General features: G+C 52.1%; 1 protein-coding gene across 1 annotated transcript in view; it reads left to right on the top strand.

Annotated features, from left to right (window-relative positions):
* The first annotated feature begins 4,216 nt into the window (after window positions 1-4,216).
* Window positions 4,217-20,551, top strand: part of Slc6a5 (solute carrier family 6 (neurotransmitter transporter), member 5) — a 52,137-nt gene continuing 35,802 nt past the window's right edge. The window contains exons 1-6 of the mRNA XM_013502900.1: window positions 4,217-4,714; window positions 7,201-7,339; window positions 10,123-10,254; window positions 10,571-10,744; window positions 16,605-16,746; window positions 19,852-19,984. Coding sequence (XP_013358354.1) covers window positions 4,220-4,714; window positions 7,201-7,339; window positions 10,123-10,254; window positions 10,571-10,744; window positions 16,605-16,746; window positions 19,852-19,984 — 1,215 coding nt within the window. The 5' untranslated portion in view covers window positions 4,217-4,219. The remainder of the gene's footprint in view (window positions 4,715-7,200; window positions 7,340-10,122; window positions 10,255-10,570; window positions 10,745-16,604; window positions 16,747-19,851; window positions 19,985-20,551) is intronic.

Consider the following 20,551-nt stretch of genomic DNA (forward strand, 5'->3'; position numbering starts at 1 on the left):
CGCCCGCTCCTGCCTTTTTTTTTTTTTTTTTAATACAGCAGCTCCAACCTCTGCACTTCGCAGGCTCTGACACCTAACCCCCCGCACGACAAGCTACCCCAGGGTTTGGCCCCCGGTCTTCTCACGATCTTTCCTGCCTTCGCACCCCGAGGGGCGGCTACTCTTCCCCGCGGTGGCCTCAGAGCGACCCCTCTGGGCGTCAGCTCCGACTTCAACCTCCACTACCTTCTCGCCCCTCCTTTCTAGAATCTTGCGGCTGGAAAGTGGGGGTAGATGCAGAGAGCGCGCTGCGCCTCCACCAACCCCGCAGCTTCTCCTGCGCGTCACCCGCCTCTGCAGGGCCTGACGCGCGGCCCCACGCGGGAGCCCGAGTGCGCACTTGGCCGGGAGGGTCAGCGGGCGACACGTCAAGCTTGAAGGCTGCGCGGGGGCGCTGGGCGTCACTGCCGGCCAGGGTCGCAGCTGTGGGAAGCAGAAAGGCCGGCACGACTCCGCCCCCCGCCTGCCCAGTCTTTGCGCCTCCAGCGGGCTCTCTTCCTGCTCCCGGCCCTTTGCGGGGGCTGCTGGGATGCAAATCTGGAGACTGTCCAGACCTTTCCGAGTCGTGACTATCGCTGGTGCAAGGCCGTCCAGGAACCGCAGAGGGAGCCCACGCCGAACTGGGTTCGTGCTTCGCGGCCCCAGTCTCGGATGCCAGGGCCTGGCAGCCTACCTTCTACAGTTCTCAATCCCTGCTTCGCTCCTTCTCGGAAATTGGGGTCCGCTTCGGAAGAATCGCCCTGCAGGCCCCCCGGCGCCAAGAGCCTGGGGTGGGGATTGCTGGCGCCAGCCAGGGCTGGAGCCTTCTTTGCCTGTGTGCTTCTGGTCCCCGCGCGCCCTCCTGTCCTTGAACCGTCTCCAGCCAGAGGCCACCTGAGCCCCGCCCGGACTTTCTTCCTGGGCCTCACCGGGTTTCCCTCCCTGTGGGAGGTGTCAGGGGCTACCGTGGGCTCCCAGATTTTCAGTCTCCGTTTCAACAGATTTAAGATTGGGATGGAGGGAAAGGGGATATAAAAAGAATCAAGGCTCAATATGTCTATGTACCAAATCCCCACGATGTATGGCAAACATATCCTAACGAAAGTATTTACAAAATAGAACAAATTGAGGCGATTTCTTAAGGCCATGGTCAATGTTACATGCGCTGATGTCATGGAAAGCCCTGGCACCGCGGTCCAATACTGAGATCTCAGTAAGTGTTAGTTCAAAGCTACTATCAAAAGCAGCCTGAAAATCGCAAGGCGACACCAAGGCAAAGTCTCCACAGAAAACCCGCACCTCCCTTCACCAAAGAGTGCACATCGAGGGTCCCTAGCTGGCTGGTTCGGAGGGGAGGGGGAGCCTGGGCGCACAGGCCCTGCTCTCCCTCCCAGCCGCTGTCTCAGGCGGGCTGGGGAGCGAGCGGGAGGGGCCTGCAGTGCTCCCCCCGCCCTCTGGCGCCCGCTACAATCTGCAATCTGCCACCGCAGCCCCCGCCTGCGGCCGTCGCGGCGTGGAGCTCACGCGGCGTGCAGAGATGCGACGGCGAGGACCCCGAGGCGGTGGACCAGGCTGCCGCAGCAGTAAGGGGCACAATGCTTTCTGTCGCTTCTCATCCCGTAGGCCAGGGGTTCCCGAGCTAGGCGGGCAAAGCAAGAAGGGAAGAATTTTCTCGAGAATCCCCTTCCAGTCTGCAAACGATATCTTCCTCGGAAAAGTGTTCTCCTTTGTTATCGGCCATTGCTTTGTACCAACAGGGAAGTTCATGTAATTGACGTGGCCACCCCCAACCCCAGTGGGTGCAGTACGGTTGACGTCCTCCTCTTAGTGGCTTGCCAGATGGACAGCTCTGTCTGCTGGTTATTGAGCACCCTGATTTGGAGGGGGTCTCAGTATGCGTTTTCAAATCAGATCTGCTCTAGTGAATTTTTATTAAGAGGGCAGTGAAGAAAGAGTGGATTTCCTTTGACTTTGCAACCGGCCGGAGAATCCGTTAGGGTTACAAATAATGTCCTTCTTATTTCCCTAACGTGTTCAGGAGAATCTAAAAACACAGTAAGAGCAGCCGGTTGTACTGAGGATTTTCTCTTACTAGTGTTAACATAGGTGAAATAAAAATGCAAATTCCAGATCTCAGTTTTTAAGTGAGAATCCAGGATGCCTCCAAAACTGGCTGCCTGGGAGGGGAGGGAGGTAAGAATTTGGAATCTGCACACAAACCAGGTGAGCACAACCGTGCAAATGCAGGACCTGTGCCTGAAGCAGCTATTGTAGAGCTACGGGCTAAGTGCTAACAGACCCCGAGTCCCTTTTTGGTTAATATTTTGAATTCTGCTGAAGGTGGGGAGACAGCATCGGAATTTAATGGAGGAGAGAGAGAGAAACCCTGTCGTGATGTAGTCCCCTCCCCCACCTCTACCCCAATCCACTCTCTGGCGGCTGCGCGCTGGAGCCCGCCTTGGGTGCAGTGGGACGTGTCCCTCCCATGTTTCCCTTAATTAGGAGGAGGCAAACTTTTGTCGTCCCCTCCCATCGGGTTTGGTTTAGTAATCAACCCCACATGAGTCACGACAAACACGCAGCCCCCTTCTGCCCCGGTGACGACTGGCCAGCGTACTCTAGGCTGTTGTCCCTTTAAAACTCGAACCCAAGGGGGTAATGATTTATCAAACTCGTATTATCAAGAAGATGTCAACCGAAGGGCACCTTGCTTTGCACTGACGCAAACCTGGCCTTTCCCAAGGAGATATAGAAAGCGCCTCTGCAGCCGGAGCCAAACCCAGCCTCGTCAATAGCGGGTTTCACTCCACGGGTTCCATCTCTTGCCAGTGCCAGACGTGGTGAGTATTGGCTTGTGTTCTTGGAGGGGATAGGGGGCTAATGGGATAGGAAGTCCAGGTTCGTTTTGGATATTTCTTTTTGAAATGTCTGTACATTGGGCAAGAGGGAGTGAGGAGGACAATTCTAGAAGCTAGGGTTGTGTTTGAGAGCCTCCCTTTGCGGTCAGAAGGTTTCTTAGGCTGTAGAACTCGAGGGAGGTGGGCCCCCAGTGACAGGACGCCGGGCGCTGTCCGAGGTGCTGAAAAGTCCGCCGCCCGTACTCCGGCGAGTCGCTCTGGGTGCTGCGGTTAAGGACACAGGAACGCAGGCTGAAGTTGAGGTACTTAGATTTGGTGCAAATGAAAGAGCTCTAATCAGTACCTTTGTAACAGAGGTTACACGAGAAGCATGAAGCTTAGGTGACAGTACTATGACTAATCTTACAGTATAATAATAATAATTTGGGCTCATGGGTTGGAAGCCCTGAAAAATAACACGAGGGAAGAAAGCGGCTGGAAAACCCTGCTAGAGATTCTTTTCATTGGAGAGTCAATCAGAAAAAAGCATATGAAAATTATTCTCGAATTCTTATCCCCAGTCAAGTGTAGGGATGTGAAGGATATTATACTATGCAGGGTGGGAAGCAAAAACAGTTGAAAAACTTTGCATGCTCTTATACATTTCTGGGGAGCTGGAAGTCAATGCAGACTGGGCATGATAAACACCGTTACTACTTTCTAAATCTGGCTTATTGTTACTGTTGTGGGTTTTCATTAGTGTTATTTTGCTTGTGACCCTCCTGCTTGCATCTGGTACCTGGCAGGCAGGGGTAGGTTTGGAGCGCGGGGATTCTCACCAGCGACGTGGCCTCGAGCAGTCTCTGGTGCCAGGATATCAGCTTTGTGGCCGCAGCTTGTCTACCGGGGAAAAAATGCAATGTGCATTGTTGAATGACAAAGGAAATGGGGCGGAAAATTAAAGAATCTTTCTACAATGGTGGTGGGGACTTGGGTACCCCACAGCCGTGATTTGAAATCCAAAGAAAGCCTGGAGCCTTTGGCTTGGTAGGACTATTTTCACCCACCTCTTCCTCTCCTCCAAAAAAAACATTTTTGCCTCTTTTCTTAGTTCATCTTCCGTCAGGGAGGGAATATTAGCTTTTCTGTATCATCCGGTTATGAAGGAGGCTGGCAAATGAGAATTACCGATGACAGTGGTGAAAGAAAGAATAAAACCCGTTTCCTTTGCAACCCCGGGTATGTCTTGGACCTGAGTTCTGAGCGTTTCCAGTGGCAGACGCCGATTTTTTTTTAAGCTGCCTCTTTCTCTTTTTTTTGCACGAACTTAACGTTGTGTTTGCAGGACTGCAGTTCCCAAGGACATGAATAAGCAACCAGCCAGCAGCCTGGAGGCCGCGGCGCCGGGCCACCGGGACAGCCCGTGCGCGCCCAGAACGAGCCCGGAGCAGGAGCTTCCCGCGGCCGCCGCGCCGCCGCCACGTGTGCCCAGGTCCGCTTCCACAGGCGCCCAAACTTTCCAGTTCGCGGACCTGCGAGCCTGCGAGGCCGAGCGGCAGGGAGCGGGGTTTTGCAAACTCAGTAGCCCGCGGGCGCAGGCAGCCTCGGAGGCCCTGAGGGACTTAAGCGAAGGCGCGCCGGCTCCTGGGGCCGCTGGGGCGGGCAACGCACTGCATTGCAAGATCCCGGCTCTGCGCGGCCCGGACGGGGACGCGGACGCGAGCGTGGGCAAGGGCACGCTCGAGCGGAACAGCACTGCGGCCGTGGGCTGGGTAAACATGAGCCAGAGCACAGTGGTGCTGGGCTCGGACGGAATCGCGTCGGTGCTGCCGGGCAGCGTGGCCACCGCTGCCGCCCAGGTAAGCAGGTAGCACGGGCCCGGGCCGCCTCCCGCTCTCCAGCGGCGCGAGGGAGCCGAGCGGGCCGAGGGGTGCACGTGTGCTGCGGGGGGAGGGGTTGGCAGTGCCCGGGGTTGGCAGCGCCAGGGGTTGGCGGATGCGAAAGGCGGCTTTGGGGGCTTCGGAAGCTCGCACTGCGCTGGGGTTCTCAGGCCAGGGCAGGAAGGCTGCAGCGATCCCGCCAGAGGGGAGGCGACCTCCTCTTCCCAGCCTCGGATGTAGCGAATCCGGGTGCGAATCCAGGAAGTAGTTGAAGCGATAGATTCTACCTCTGTATGCAGAAATGACACCCTCTCCTGTCAGTGGCTGGGCTTAAATTTTCTAAAATTTTAACTAGAAAGAAACCCAGAGAAAAGGCCCGAGCGTGCGTGAGGGGAGGCGAGGATAACTAAGTGTGCTGTGTGGCCTTCATGCTGTGAGTTACATTATCCCCTGTGAACGCCCAGACCTCACTGAAGCTTAAGCTTCAGCAAACCCCCCCCCCCCGCCCCGCCACCTCCCGCTTTCTTTGCCCGAGCCCTTCCAATACCCGGTATCTAACTTTGCCGTCACAATTTTGCGTTTTTCCCTAACATGGACACCTTCAACGGTACAACCTTCCCGCTCCATCGCCTGAATCTATCCCTGCATTTGATTCCTTGTCGTCCAACCAAAGGCGTGAAAATCCACAGAGCAGATCCCCAAGCTGGCTAGGGGCAGAGGCAGTTTCCCCTCTCCTGTACCGCACAGGCTTTGTTTCCATTTGTCCAGTTTCATGGGCTCAGCTCTGTCAGGAGGGAAGGGGGTCTCCTTCCCTGCTGCCAACCTTCCCCAGCTCCTCTCTTGTCTGGGCTCAGGGGCAAGGCGTGTATCCAGTAGGGAGCAGGCAGCCTGGTTCAGGCACTCTAGTGTTTGTGCACACACACGCACACACACACACACACACATCTACAGTCTCGCTTACCCACAGGCCCATGTGACAGGGCCTGTAATAACTCCAAAGAAACAAAAATTTGGCTGGTCCCACTCACCTTGCTTTTGGGGTCTATTTCTAGAGTGCTGGTCTATGTGCTTTAGCTGCACTCTGTGACCCCAGGTAGAATAGAAAACGCGTTTCACGTGCCTGGCTTAACCACCGCACTGCGGCAAAAGGAGCTCAAACTCCCACCCTTTGAGCCTGGGAGGACTGGTGGGTGGGGTTGGGGCTGGGAGGCCTGTGTGTGGGAGGAGTGCAGGGAGGAGGTTACAGGGATCAGACTGCAGAGAATACTTCTTTCCCAGCCCTTCCCGTCTCTCCTATCTTGCCTTGTGGACATCCACCCTGTTGGTCTTCTCTATCCCCAAGACCACCTTCCCTCCTGACAGCTCTTGTTTTCCCTCCAAAACCCCTAGAATGGCATGGGGAGAAGGAGGAGAAGAGAACAGATTGTTACAACAGAAGGAGAAGGAGGAGGAAGAGAAGGGTGACTGAGGAGGTGGATACAGAGGCTGTGCAGTGGCCAGAGTCCCTGATACTCCGTGCGGTGTCCCTACTGCTTTTAGGGTTCATCTGAGGTGGTCTTGTCCTGGCCTTTCTGCTCAGGAGTGAGGGATTCCAGAACCAGGTACTGTCCCAAGAAAGCGTCATAGTGAAAGCTCAGAGAAGAGGGCGCAAAGACCATAGAGCACTGGATCGGCAGGTGCCAGAGGGGACAGTTATTCTAAGCCCTCATCTTAGTTATCTATGTGGTTAGTAATACAGTTTAGATTAGAACTCAAGGTCTCAGATGGCCTGTCTCTTAGCACATCTACTTCCCTGACCTCTCTCAGATCACCTCCAAATCTGTCTTGCCTATTTCCCTGGCCCCCAGTCAAAAGACCCTTCTTTGAATTAGCTGACCGGGCAGGTTTTGCCTATAGGCTCTGCAGACAGTGAGGCAAATGCTCTGGCTGGCTTGAAGCACTGCATCTCTCTTTCTGGCCTTGGCACACACTTCAAAGAAGAAAGGGCTGAGGAAGGGGTGCAGTGAGGTTTGGGCTCCTTGGGGTGGATGGGAACTTGCTTGCTGGGAACCCCAGGCATGATGCTTGCCAAATGAACTCTTGGCGAGGGATTGGGGATGGAGGGACCTGCTTGCAATGAACCTACGGGCTCAGGGTTTGGGGAGAGCTGCTTGCTGGTAACCCCTACTGTAGGATTTGGGAAGAGGGAATGGAGGTCTGTTTAAGATGGATCTGCAGATCCACACTGGAGCTGCTCGCTGAGACTCTCTCCGTGCAGGGTTTTAGGGTGAGGGGCCTGCTTGTAGATGCATCCTTTCTTTGGAGTTGGGGCCCTGCTTGCCGATGCATCCTCTGCATTCTCGGATGGAAAGTGGGGGTCTGCTTGCTGGGAAGGACCTCTCATGGGGGGGAGCGGTGTGGAATGGAGCCTGCCTGCAACTCAGCCCCCGGGGCTGTTATCCGACCATGTGCTTTTCCACCCCCAGGAGGACGAGCAAGGGGATGAGAATAAGGCTCGAGGGAACTGGTCCAGCAAACTGGACTTCATCCTGTCCATGGTGGGGTATGCAGTGGGGCTGGGCAATGTCTGGAGGTTTCCCTACCTGGCCTTCCAGAACGGGGGAGGTACGGCTTTTTCGGCTTTTCAGCTCTTTCCACCTGCGGGGTGGGCACCGGGCAGTAGGAGGGAAGCTGGAACCCTTAGGCAGGGGCAGTAGGGAAGTCCAGGGGAGCCTCCTTCATCTTTAGTCTCATCCCTTGTAGCATCGCGCCAAAGGCGGGCAGGAGTGATGGAACTGGTTGGTACTATCCTCTGCAGGTGGGGCTTAGAAGAGTGGGGCCCTGTGACTGTCCATTGGCCCACTTTGGGGGACTAGATGCCAAGCCAAGTGGACACTGACCAGGGAAGCTTGAACTCTGGCCGTCTAGTATTTAGGAGTCAGTAGCCCTCCTGGTATCCAGTGGAATTTAGAGCCAGTAGCTGTGCAGTCCCGGAGGCAGGCGCAAATGGAGGACAGTTTGAGATCAGAGCCTGGAAATCTCTTTCCCATTTACAAAAAGATCTCCTAATTCCATTATTTATCCTGTATTTGCTCATTAAATTATATATACTTTGGGTTTCTCATACAAGGGAATTTTGCAAATGGGAAGAGGAGCAGGGGAAATACAAAGAATTAAGATGCATGATACACATGTACCAGCTCCCCATGAGGAATGCAATCTTCACATATTGCAAATGTGAATTGATTTAAAAATTCATTAGAAAGATCCTGGAAATCTGAGTCTCCATAAGAGACTTTGAAAATGGACCCAAGTTGTGGAGAAGGGAGGGTGTAGGGGAGTCAGGAGGTGTGAGCTGGGAGAGGCTGGGGGTTATCACTGTCAGGGTCCCCCACCCCAGCTCACCCCTCCTTAGGTGTATTTTGATCTGAGCAAAATCGTTTTCATTTGTCCTAACTGGGTGAAAGAGGTGTGCTTGAATGAACATTGTTTCCGGGACGGGAAGATGGCAGGCATTCACCAGCAGCTGGGCCACTGGACTCCACTGTCTCTCTGTGTCCACACACTGGGAGAGACCAGGACCTGTCACAATCAGGTCCCCTGGCTTTGCCTGCCCTAGGCTGAGGGATCTGCAAGCCCTGCCTCCATGAGCTAACTGACAAGTTGCCCTCCAGGAATGGGAATTTCTGCCCAGAAATTCCACATCTTGTCACGTAGACCAAAGGGATTAGAAGCCCCACCCCGTAGTTTTCTAAAAAAATTTTATTTACTTTTTGTCCTTTGGGTCTGCTCCAGGCCAAATTCTGCACTCAGGGAGAGACAGGTGCTTCACCAGGGCACGATTAAATCAGAAAAATAGATGCCCCCCCCCAAAAAAAAAGTAGGACGTGTTGACAAGGACTGATGAGCACTGCAGAGCTTTTGCCACCAGGGGTGCCCTGGAAACGGAAGGTTGGGGCCGGCCACGCGGAATAGGCACCCATGTAGGTTTCTCTCTGCTTTTCTCTAGGGAGTCCTCAGAGCTAGGTGCCAGAAGCAGCAGGCGGGAGGTGGTAGAATCAGGCTTCCCGGGGCTGGAAGAGGGTGATAGCAGGGTGCAGGGTGGCCAGGGAGCAGAGGGACCCCGGCCTACGAAAGTGCCAGTGCTGCGCTCTCAGGGGATCTGCCAAGTGCCGGTCTGTGCGCGCCCGCAGCCCGGGAGCAGTTCCGGGTTCTGATGCTCTTCACTGGAACTGTGGCTCTGCCTGCCTGCCCCGCAGCATCTGCGCGGGCGGAGGGCTCGCCCCTTCTTTCTCAGGAGCAGAAGGAAGGCCCCACCGAGCTCTTCCTCCAGGACGCTGCCCAGAGAGGATGGAGCAGGCTCCCCAGTGTTGCTCCCCTCCAGCCCGTGGCTGCTGTTGGGCCTTCCTGGCCTGGAGACCCCCAGAACCCTCTGCAGGAAAGGGCAGGAAGGTGGGAGAGGAGCCTCCCACAGTGGGGTGTTGATGAGCCGCTTTCCTGCAGAGAGTGCAGCGGGATGGGCTCTGCTATCTCTGGTCCGTGAATTGACCTTCACCCAAGCAACAGCACTTCCTGGTCAAACCCTCTTCAAAGATCATGGCAATTCCCCAAGCCCCTCTAAAGAATCCTTTGAAGGGAAAGAGCCCTAGAGAACCCAGGACGCCCGGGGAGGCCTCCATGTGCTATGCGGTGGGCTGGGTATTCTGAGGGTCCAGGAGATACCAGGCAGCCAGCTTCAGGGGACTCAAAGTCTGGACAAGACACCTGCGTAAATGTTAGGACCCTGTCTGTGGCAAGGTGCTGTGGAGGGAGCAGGTGGTAGACTTGCAGGAGAAGGGAGATCTGAGCTACCTGGAAGGATGGCAGGGACTCACTGGTGCAGCCAGAGGTTGAGAGCTGTATGGTGCTGGGTGGGTGGGAGGCCTGCTGGATGCCTGCTGGGCGAAGCAGGTCTCACTCTGGTGGGCAGAGGCATGTAGGGAACTTGGGTTCCTTCAAGGGGGGCTGCGAGAGTCTAGCTCAGCAGGGCTTAGGTCCTGTGGGTCTGCACTCTGATGAGACTTCCCCAGATCTGCCTGCAATAGTGAGTCAAAGGCATGGATTTGTTGAACCCTGGAAGGGCTTGCTTTGGAGAAATTGAAGTGTTATAAAGAATAACAGGCCACTAGTGTATAATGGGACACAGAAACAAGTCTTTGCATGTGGACCCTTGGAAGCTTTGGAGGAGGGCTCTAAAATGTCCTGTGGGTGCCTGTTGAGCTGAATGTCAAAAGCTTCTTCAGAAAGGAGCTCACTAAAGGTGCATTAGTGTACTGAGGGGGAGCCCAGCCCCTATTGCACAGGGTGACAGTGGGCCAGAGCCCCGTCTTTACCTCCTGGACCCTCACTCCTCACTCTTTCTTTCCAAGGTGCTTTCCTCATCCCTTACCTGATGATGCTGGCACTGGCTGGGTTGCCGATCTTCTTCCTAGAGGTGTCTCTGGGCCAGTTTGCCAGCCAGGGGCCAGTGTCCGTGTGGAAGGCCATCCCAGCTCTCCAAGGTGAGTCCAGACAGCCTCTCAGCTTCCCCGCTGTACCCCCTCTGCCGCCACACCACCCTAGGATGGAGATCCCATCAGAGAACTCACACCGTCCTTGCTATGTTTGATCCTTCTGAAGAATGGTCCAAGACCATCCCAGCCTTACTGAGCCCCTTGCAGAATACCCCAGGGTCCCTGGTGGGCACAGAGCTCACTTTATTGTTAGTACACTGATCCACACAAGAAAGTCGAGACCTAGCTGCCCACCCCGTGCCCCACTGTAAGAATGCCACTGCACCCAGGATAGAATGAACCCCTGGAATTTTTGCTTCCACAGGCTGTGGCATCGCGATGCTGATCATCTCTGTCCTAATAGCCATATACTACAATGTGATCATTTGCTACACACTTTTCTACCTGTTTGCCTCCTTCGTGTCTGTGCTGCCCTGGGGCTCTTGCAACAACCCCTGGAACACGCCAGAATGCAAAGATAAAACCAAACTTTTACTAGGTAAGTCTGGATGCATTTCTGAGCTGTTCACTCGTGCAACAGAGATTGATTGAACACACATTCCTCAACACCTGGACTTATGCTAGGGGCACACAGAGACGAACTCAAACAACCAAACACACTTACTTCTAACATTTAAAAGTCTTGTAGCTTAGAGAAGGACATGGGTCTGGAAGGGAGAAGTGACTCCCAGTCACGGGTCATCCCGAAGCCCGACTTGTCCTTTCCACACTGGGCTTTCCGGGCAGTGCTTGCTGGGGCGGGGCTATCGCACTGCTTCAGGCTCATGGGATGCTTCCCTGGGGACTAACCGCAGGGATCACGTGAGTCCCAGAGAACAGTGTCCTGTAGCTGTCCTCCAGATGGGATAGGAGTTTACAAACATCCTTCTCCTTTATTAACAATATCCACTAGTATTCGTGCACTTAATAATACTAATTAACATCACTCACTACGTGCCAGGTACCATGTGAAAACCCTTTTATGATATAAGCCATGTTAAGATGGACATGTCAATATATAAGTTCTGTTATTGTTTCCACATTACAGGAAAAAAAAACTTAAGCTTGCCAAGTGTGCTTGCCTGGTGGGCTTGCCTGGTGGGCTTGCCAAGTGGTACATGCCTGTAATCCCAGCACTCAGGAGGCTGAGGCAGGAGGATTGCTGTGAATTTGAGGCTGACCTGTGCTACAAAGTGAGTTCAAGGCCAGCCTGAACTGCATAGCAAAAATCCTCCCTCAAAAAGACAAAACTAACTAACAAAAAAGCCCCACAGCAAGCAAACAAACAAAAAAACCCAAAACAAACGCAAAACAGAAAACTTGAGCTCAAGGTCATAGAGCTAGCTGTGTGGTAGACCTGGGATCTGGACCCAAGTGTGCTGGCTTTCCACAGCCATGGTGCTAATGACTACACTAACTGCTTTCCAATCTACCAAGCAGCCTCAGAGGATATTTCTGTGATTCCTCAGGGTTCCAAAAGGCAGGTGACCTGATTGCTATTTTGTAGATCACAAAGTGGATGCGGAGGCTCAAGCTATAAGTCTCCAGGTAGACCTAACACTGGAGTTTGGGTCACAGGACCCCAGACCCTCTGCTCATCCAGGTTCTAAAGGGATCTTCCTTGCAGAGGTTCTGTCCCATAAGTCCCAGTGAAGTGACCTCCTTCCCGGTGTTCCCCAACTCTTGCTTGTGGTTGAAATGATAGACAGAGCAAATATGAGCAGCAACTGAACTTAGTCACCCCCTTTCTGTCTTCAGGGAGGAACTAGGGACAGCAAATATCACACAAGATTGTTAATTACAGTCATACTTACAGTATTGGAAAACAGTAGAACTTCTTAAATGAGTGATAAAAATTCATATAATCATCATATAATGCCATAGTTCAAATAAATGATGGTTCATCTATAGGATAAAGTATCCTATTGCCATCAAATATGAATATTCATGAATGTGGGAAATTTTTCCATATAACATTCAGTGTAAGAGCAAGACTCTGATTTATACTATGATTTCATCTTTACTAGTGATATAGCAAACATAGGAGGCTTATATATAAAATAATAACAATGGTGGATTTGGGGCCATTCTTTTCCATGTGTTTTGTTACAGATTGGTGTTTATTTTATCATCTCCATGTATGCATGTGCATATTTTTTAAAAGCAAAGGCTATTGACTGGGTCAGGCAGGTGGTTGGGGTCCAGAGGCAAGGCTGTGCCCTTTGCCTGGTGTGGATTTGTGGAGTTTCCTGTCTGGCTCTCAGGAAACATGAGAGGCACAGTCAGGCCTCAGATCGACCCGTACAAACCATAAAAACCATGCGCACTTGCAGCACAAAGAGACAATGGACATTTTTCACTCTGATTATTCCCCATGAGCCAATGGCTGGGCTGGGAAGATCCTATCTGGTTCTCAGCTGCGGCTGTAATGCGTTTTTTGTTTTTTGATAGAAAAATGAAGCATGAGCCTTCCCCCTTTTTCTGTGTGGCCCACTCATCCATCATTTTTGTGTCATCTGTGCGTGATCCACTCCTGGGCTCTAGCTCTTCTTGTGGGGGTGTAGGGTGACTCACAAAAGGTGGCCTGATGCGTAGGCACAGGTGGCTTTAGTGTCCGCTTGCTCTCTCAGGCAAGTGGCAGTCCCAGACTGTCTCTGCAGGCACACAGAGTCCCAGGCCTCTCCCAGCAGTGCTCCTGGATGACCTACTGACTCACCCCACCGGAAGAGAAGGGATGAATGGCCTTCATTCCAGTGGGCAGCGTGGGTCGCATGCCAGTTAGGGGAGAAGGGAGACTTCGCCACCTATTTTCCAAGGTGACATTTGTGTTGGACGCTGTGTCCCTGAGGTGCCTCTGCCCGCGGGTGTCTGTGTTTGTGTCTGTCCCCTGCTGAGTGAGGCCAGCGACTGTTTGGTGAAATGAGCTCGCTGGGCCAAGGCAAATGAGAGCACCAGCCCCACCACTCCTATTTCTTGAATGGCTTAATTTTCATTAGGGCTTTAATTAAATGATCCCTTTCCCCCGCAGTCTTTCCTGTGCTTTCATTGATTAATAATTGCCCGAGAAAAGAGAAATTCCGTTCCGACAGCTTTGCAATTCAGCCCCATCATCACCGTTGTCCTTTGTTCGGGGCTGCTGGGCCGAGCAGCTCGGTTGAGCGGTCCGTGCTCCCCTAGGCCCTGGGCTCAGGGAAGCGCGCTCCTGCTGCCCGGTGGCGAGAAGCGGTACTGCAAGCTTCTGTAGCGGCGGTTGCTGCTGCTGCTGCTGCTGCTGTGGTACCTAGGGCCTCGCTGACCTTGCTGGGCTGCGGCGGCGGGTGGTGGCGGAGGCCAGGGATGCTTCATGAGAGCCAAAATGTTTTCAGTCGTGATTTCACTTCACTGGACCTGGGAACTATTGTCACTATTACCAGAGGGCGGGGTCTTGGAGGAAAAAGCTGGCCCAGGCCCTCAGGCAGGGCAGAGCTCCAGAGCCCTCGTGCTGCCTACCTCGCTCTCCCATGGAGGGGTGAATCTCAAGCAGGCACTCCAGTCTCTGTCTTATGCTTTCTTTTCATGGTACTTGAAGTAGATTTTAACATTGTATCCCCTCCCCTCCCCCCAGTACTAGAGATTGGACTGAGAGTCTCTGCATTGAACTACATCCCTAGCCCTTTTAAAACTTTTACTTACGCATTTATTTTCTAAATTTTGAGCTAAGGTCTTGCTAAGTTGCAAAGTGGCCCTGGCTGAACTCAAACTTCCAGTCCTCTTGCTTCAGCCTCCCAGAGTGCTGGGGTTACAGGTGTGTGTGCCACTCCTCCCGGCTATTTCCAACATTGTGCAATGAAAGCTCTCATATAGATCCCCAGGTTTTCTGCATGCTTTGCAAAAACATCTGGAAAGCACAGCATGGACTGGCCACATGTTCTGTTGCTGCAGTCCCCACCTCTCCTCATTGTCCCCCTTTATGCTTCCTCCTGGTGTCACCATCCTGGACTCCGTAGGCAGTGAGTTCATGATCACAGTTGTCTGTTTTATTGTAGAGTAACTAAGGGCATGGACTGCAAAGGGAGGAGCAGTGTTTGTTCCATGGTTTGATGTAGAACCTTGGCAAGCCACTGTGTTTCTGTGCACTAGTTTCCTTCCTTTGTAACACAGAGATAATTACAGGGCATCTCACAGGGTGGTGTGAGGCTTAAAATAGCCAATGAATATGAAGTGCTTAAATAAGTCTCTGAGACCCGGGAGGTGCCACCCAGCTGTTGTTAGCCCTATTTGCTCCTTTACAAAATAATCTCGTTTGGGATTAATTCTGGTGAACATTTCATTTTTGTCACTTTCCCATTGCTGTGACACAGTACCAGACACACAATTTAAAGGAAGAGAGGTTGGTTTGGCTCACGCAGTTTCCACTGGGTTCAGTCCCTGGTTGGCTGGCTCCAAGGCAAAGATGCATGCTGGAAGGGCCTGGTGGAAGAGATCTGCTCATCTCATGGCAGCCAGGAAGGAGAGAGAAGGAAGGAGGCGGGGCCAAGAACACATACTTCCAGGTCTCCCCATCAGGCAGCACCTCCACCAGGCCCCACTGCCTACCTGCAATGCAGCCATGAACTCATCGATGCATGAACCTACTGATGAGTATACAGCCTCCCACCCAACCTGCCAAACACAGAAGACTTTTGGGCAACAGTGTAGTGCTATTTAAAATATGTGCCAATTCATCTGTCATATGGTCAGAGAGACTTGTTCCTATTTAAAGTAAAGATAATAATATATGCTTCCAGAGTTTTATGAAGAATTCACGAGTGAGTAATTGTTAAAAGGGTGTAGCATGGTGCTTGACACAGTCAGATTCATGTGCTCAATTCCCTCCCCTCAGCCCCAACATGAGTGACCTTTGGGACTGTCTTATTTCTTATGCAGGGGCTCACTGGGTGCTGTGGGATATTTAGTAGCATCCCACTGAGTAGCACATTTCTAACCCTTGGGTTCCGTAAGCCTGGACCTCTAGATGTGAAAGTTAAAGATGTCTTCGGACATAGCCCCATGTCCCACGGGATCAAACGCACTGGGAAACGTGTGTGGGGTCTCCCACAGGATGATTATATGACAGGGTTGGAAGGACACAGCGGAGTACTCATAGCAGTGACTGAGCTGGCCCTGGTGCAGGGCAGTAGGTACAAGGTGAGTGGGTTGATCTGCGGCCCTTGCAGGGGTTTGCTTATCTCTGGCTAAATTCATTTCTACAGTTACTTTGTGGCACCATGAGGATCTAGGCTTAAAATCTGTTTCTCTTCTTCATTAGCGATGTGACTTTGGTAGTTACTGAACCTCTCTTTAAAAATTTTGTTTTGTACTGGAGATTGAACCCAGGGCCTTTGAACTGAACTCATTCCCAGTCCCTATTTATTTTTTGAGACAGTCTTTTTACGAATTTGTAATTTTTTGTACATATTTGCGGTCCGTATAGTTTGCAATCATCTTGGGGAATGTTTACATGTAGATATTTGAGCTTCTTTCTTTCTTTTTCTGTTCAAGCCCCTTCCCCTGCCCTCTCCCCCTCCCTCCTCATCCAGTTCCCCATCCTATTTTTCATCCATGTTGATGTGTGTCTTAGCTCCTGTTATGGCCCATCATGTTCACATTAACTGCGGTTATAAGTTCCTGTACATGATAGATCTTTATTCTTCTTATTCCCCCTTTCCTCCTCTGCATCCCTCACCTTTGTTCCCTTTTGCAAGAGATCCATTCCCTTGTCCCTTTCTGCCCATCCTTTCTCATTTTCTTTGTTTGTTCTTTGCCTCACTCAAGAGAGAAGACCCATCTGGTATTTAAGCTTGTGTGTCTGGTTTATTTCACTCAACATGATATTTTCCAGGTGCACCTATTTTCTTACAAATGAGACAGGGTCTTGCTAGTTGCAAGACCAGGCTGGGCTGGTCTTTGTGATCCTCTTGCCTCAGCCTCCCTGCATGCTGGGATTACAGGCCTGTACTACCACACGGGGCTGAGTTCCTTAACCTCTTTAAGCCCATTTTCTCATTTGAAAAGCGGACATAATATATCTCCTGCATGGGTTGATGTGAGGAGTAAATGAAATAGTACTTGGAAAGTGCTTATCCTACCACAAAGCATGCACCCTAAGGCTGGTCCTCTGCTGTGGAACAAGGTCTGGCTGTGGGCACTGGGCACCCAGGATGAATAGAACGCAGCTCTGTGATTGCTCCTCAGCTGGCTCGGCTCAGTTCATGCCTTTCCAACCTTCATGTGATACTTGGTGGGTACTTCTGGCTTTTTGTTTGCAGCCTGGTAGAGAGACAGATGTGGCTGCTTTCTGCACAGATTTCACTGTTTCTGTCCCACTCTCCCCTACACAGACTCCTGTGTTATCAGCGACCACCCCAAGATACAGATCAAGAACTCAACTTTCTGTATGACTGCCTATCCCAACTTGACAATGATTAACTTCACCAGCCAGGCCAACAAGACGTTTGTCAGTGGGAGTGAAGAGTACTTCAAGTAAGGTGGCTGGGGTGTGTGTGTTTGTGTGAGTGTGTGTGCACACGTGTATGTGTGTGTGAGTGTGCATGCATCTTAAAAAGTCTAAGAAATCCCACTGGATTCATAAGCAGCTCACTTGCAGACCAGAGGCACGGGGGGCTGCAGGCTGGTTACCCCCTCTTCATCTTTCTTTCTTACGTACTTGAGTGATTCGGACAAAGATGTCTTCCTGGTTTGGCTTCCAAAAGTAGACTGCATGATAGTTGGTGAACAAAGTCAGCGCTGCTGCATTCACCACATTGTATTTTATTTTTAAAATATGCTTTAGTACTTGCGTGCAGTACACAATGATTACCTGCACCGCGAGGAGCTGGCCCCTGTGCAGAACACATCGCAATCCTTTTTATGTCCCTTCCCTTCCCTCCTGGCTGCGTTTCCACCCCTGTTCTCCGTCCTCCCTCCCACCATCTCTGAAGATGAAAAATTTTACAACTTTGACCCAATGCTACCTAAGGAACCTTCAGTTTATCAAGTTATTTTTCTCAGTTATACTTCAAAAATGAGAGGTAAAAATAATAAAAAAATTCATGGTCAAAGTTGTAGTTTAAACAAGAATTATTTTCTTCCTTTCTTTTTTTCTCCTACTTTACCTCAGTTTTGTACTTCTACATCTGTATGATTGCTTTTATTCCTTTTGGGGGCACTGGAGATCGAACCCAGGGCTTTCATGCTGAACTGCAACCCCCAGCACTTTTTATTTTTTATTTTAAAACAGGGTCTCACTAAGTTGCTGAGTTGCTCAGGCTGAGTTCAAACTTATGATCCTGCTGCCTCAGCCTCCCAGAGTGCTGGGATCACAGACGTGTGCTAATAACTGTCCTGTTATATGTTGATGTCCGAGGCTCAGGGATATGAGAAAACCCTCAGATGCCATAGAAATATTTAGTTGAGTTCGTGAAACTGTTTCTTAAGGGAGGTAGAGAGCCTGACTGAGGTAAATAAAGAATGTTGTGCAGGGGACCTTTAAGTCAGGAGTGATGGACTCAGAAGTCCTCAGGGGCTTGGCAGGGGACACAAAAGAGCAAAGCACAACAGGGATGGCCATAGAGAACAGTGGAGAGCATGGACTCTGAGGATGATGCCAGCCATGTGTCAGGAAGGCCTGCGACGCTCACCCCAGCTCACCACTGCCGGATGAGGGAATGTGCACCAACTCCATGCAGCTTCTGCGTGACAGAAGTTCACCTGGCTCGTCGTGTCTTCTCTCTCATTGTAAATGTTAGTAGAAAACTTCAAATAAAACGCTGGATCCCAATTCAACATAGGTGCCAGGGGCCTTCAGTTCCTGGTCTTGATTTTTCTTAAGAAAGGACCTCTGGCACCTTCCCGGTCTTCCCAATTGGCACTCGCTCTGCTGTTAGGTTTTCCCTCCTGCCTGGGCTCAGGGCACTGGCTATACCCTGCAGGACAGAGGGAGAGGAACGCTGGGCGCAGAGGATGACTGACCACCGCAGGGCAGTGTGATGACTTTGGGGTCTCCCTGGGCACTCAGACACTGGGGCTGGCTTGTGGCACTGGACAAAGCTGGCCTCACAATCCGTGCAGCAAGATGGGCTGATGCATGGTGCACAAACGTGCTCTTGGTGCCCTCTCCTCACCCCTCAGGCCAGTGACAATTTCCAAGGAGAAGTATTCCTGGCCATGTGAGACCTCTTACTGAATCACAGTACAGTTGAGATGGCCGAGGTGTTGTGCAATTGATGGCCAGGGCTTTTACCCACTTGGAGACGGGGCCACCTGAAAGGTCCTTTTCATCACTTGGGAAATATGGCCGCCTAGGTTTGGCCTTACAGCCAAGTTCTGCTCCTAGGCCTCCTGCACAGCCCCGGGGCCCAGGCATTTCTGAGCTTGGGGACCAGAAGCGGCTCTGTCTGCACAGAGCTTGGCCGTTCCTGTTCTGAAAGGCAGGCTCTGTGTGCACAGGGCGCGATGAGCTGGCTGGGGCGGGGGCTGGCGGGGGCAGAGCAGCACTGCCATGTCACGGCCCTCACCGGCTCAGGACCCTCGACAGCCCCAGAGTCTGGATTCCAGCTGGCCCTTTGTGCGGGCCTCAGAAAAATGTCCCCTTGCAAGCCCAGCAGTTTCCTACAGGGCGCTAGCTAGCTCGGCTCCACAGGGAAGTGGCTGACTTCCACTTGGGACTCCGTGTCCTTGGAGCTGCCTCCCGTCCCCAGGACCGGCGCTGCCCTGCTGCCCCCAGGAGGCCGGGCTGTGACGTCAGCATTGGCACCGCGGACACCTGGGTTGCCAGCAGCAGCAGAGGTGCTAAGAGCCCTCTGTGTTGGTGGCTGCCTTCCTGTCTTTGAATCCGATCCCAGGGTAAGGGCAGAGCAGCGCATTTTACATTCTAGGCAATCTCAGCCTCAGGATGCACCCCGGGCTGAAGTGCAGGCCAGTAGTTTTAGTCATTTTGCACAAGCAGTTTCCGCTACTTTCTTTCTCTCCCTCTCTCTCTTTCTCTCTCTCTGTCTCTGCACCACTAGGGATGGATTGAACTTAGCCTTTCCATTGAGCTACATCCCCAGTGTTTATTTTTTTATTTTTTTTGTAGCACGATCTTGCTAAATCACTAAGCTATTCCTGCTGGCCTTGAACTTGAGATTTTCCTACTGCAGCCTCCCAGAGCGCTGGGATTGCACCGCCCTGTCTGGCTTGCGCCAATTTTTAACATTTAAAATTATACAAGTAGGTTCGAATAGCATTCTCATACAAGAGCAGAACAGTGCTGAAAAGATGGAAATCATCCTGGGCAGTTTAGAATTTTGACTGCACTTCCGGAGCAGGTGCAGGTGATGGTGCGCTGGTTGTTTTGCACGGAATCCTGCACGGGCCACCAGCAGGCTCTCTGCACTTCATTAGGAGCAGGGAGATCCAGACAGTGTCTCAGCAGAGCCCAGACCTGCACACCCTTCCCGGCCTGATGGATGAGGTCCCGTGGGCGGCTGTGGGGCGTTGCTGGGGTTGAAGTTCCTGCCTCTTGGGGAGATTAAAGCACGGCCATTTTCACCTCTCCTTTTCTTCTCTTTCTCCTCCCCCTCTCCCTTCCCTCTCTCTGATTCTTAGGTACTTTGTGCTGAAGATTTCTGCAGGAATTGAATATCCTGGTGAGATCCGATGGCCGCTAGCCTTCTGCCTCTTCCTGGCTTGGGTGATCGTGTACGCATCCCTGGCTAAAGGAATCAAGACTTCAGGAAAAGTAAGAACTGGGATTTACCCAAGTAAGGAAAACACCTGTGCTGCCTAGGAGTGGGTGCACTGAGGGACATACAGAGCCGGTGGGTGTGGGCTCTGCATGTGGTACCATGACACACGAGCTGTGGACCATGGGCAAGTGACTTTGCTCCCATCTGTAAAATGGGTATGAAACACCTTTCCTTCAGGGTTAAGGACTCAGCGAGACAAATGTGTATTAAGCCCTTGAGGTGTGGCCAGGGACAGTGATGAGTTTCTGTGCTTTTCTGTCAGAGTCGGCCTCTTTCTGCAGGTAGAGCCACCCTGATATTATTTCGTTGCTTCCCATAAACTCTAGAATCTGTGCTGCTGACTTTATGCCTCTTGGTCCTGCTGCCAGATCAGTTATTGCTTCTGCCAAGAAGCTGGCTGAAGATCAGAATGCTGAAGCAGGTTTCTTCTCGCCGCTGGCCATCTTGTTCTCGAATTCACCCCTTCTCCCAGCTCCCGAGCCCAGCACTCTCCCCGCCACATGCCCACAGCACTGAGTAGGGCTGTCTTGCTTTGGACTTTGGCTGGCCCTTTTGGAGAC

Source organism: Chinchilla lanigera, unplaced genomic scaffold (genome assembly GCF_000276665.1).
Source record: "Chinchilla lanigera isolate Chin_1 unplaced genomic scaffold, ChiLan1.0 scaffold00075, whole genome shotgun sequence".
NCBI lineage: Eukaryota > Metazoa > Chordata > Mammalia > Rodentia > Chinchillidae > Chinchilla > Chinchilla lanigera.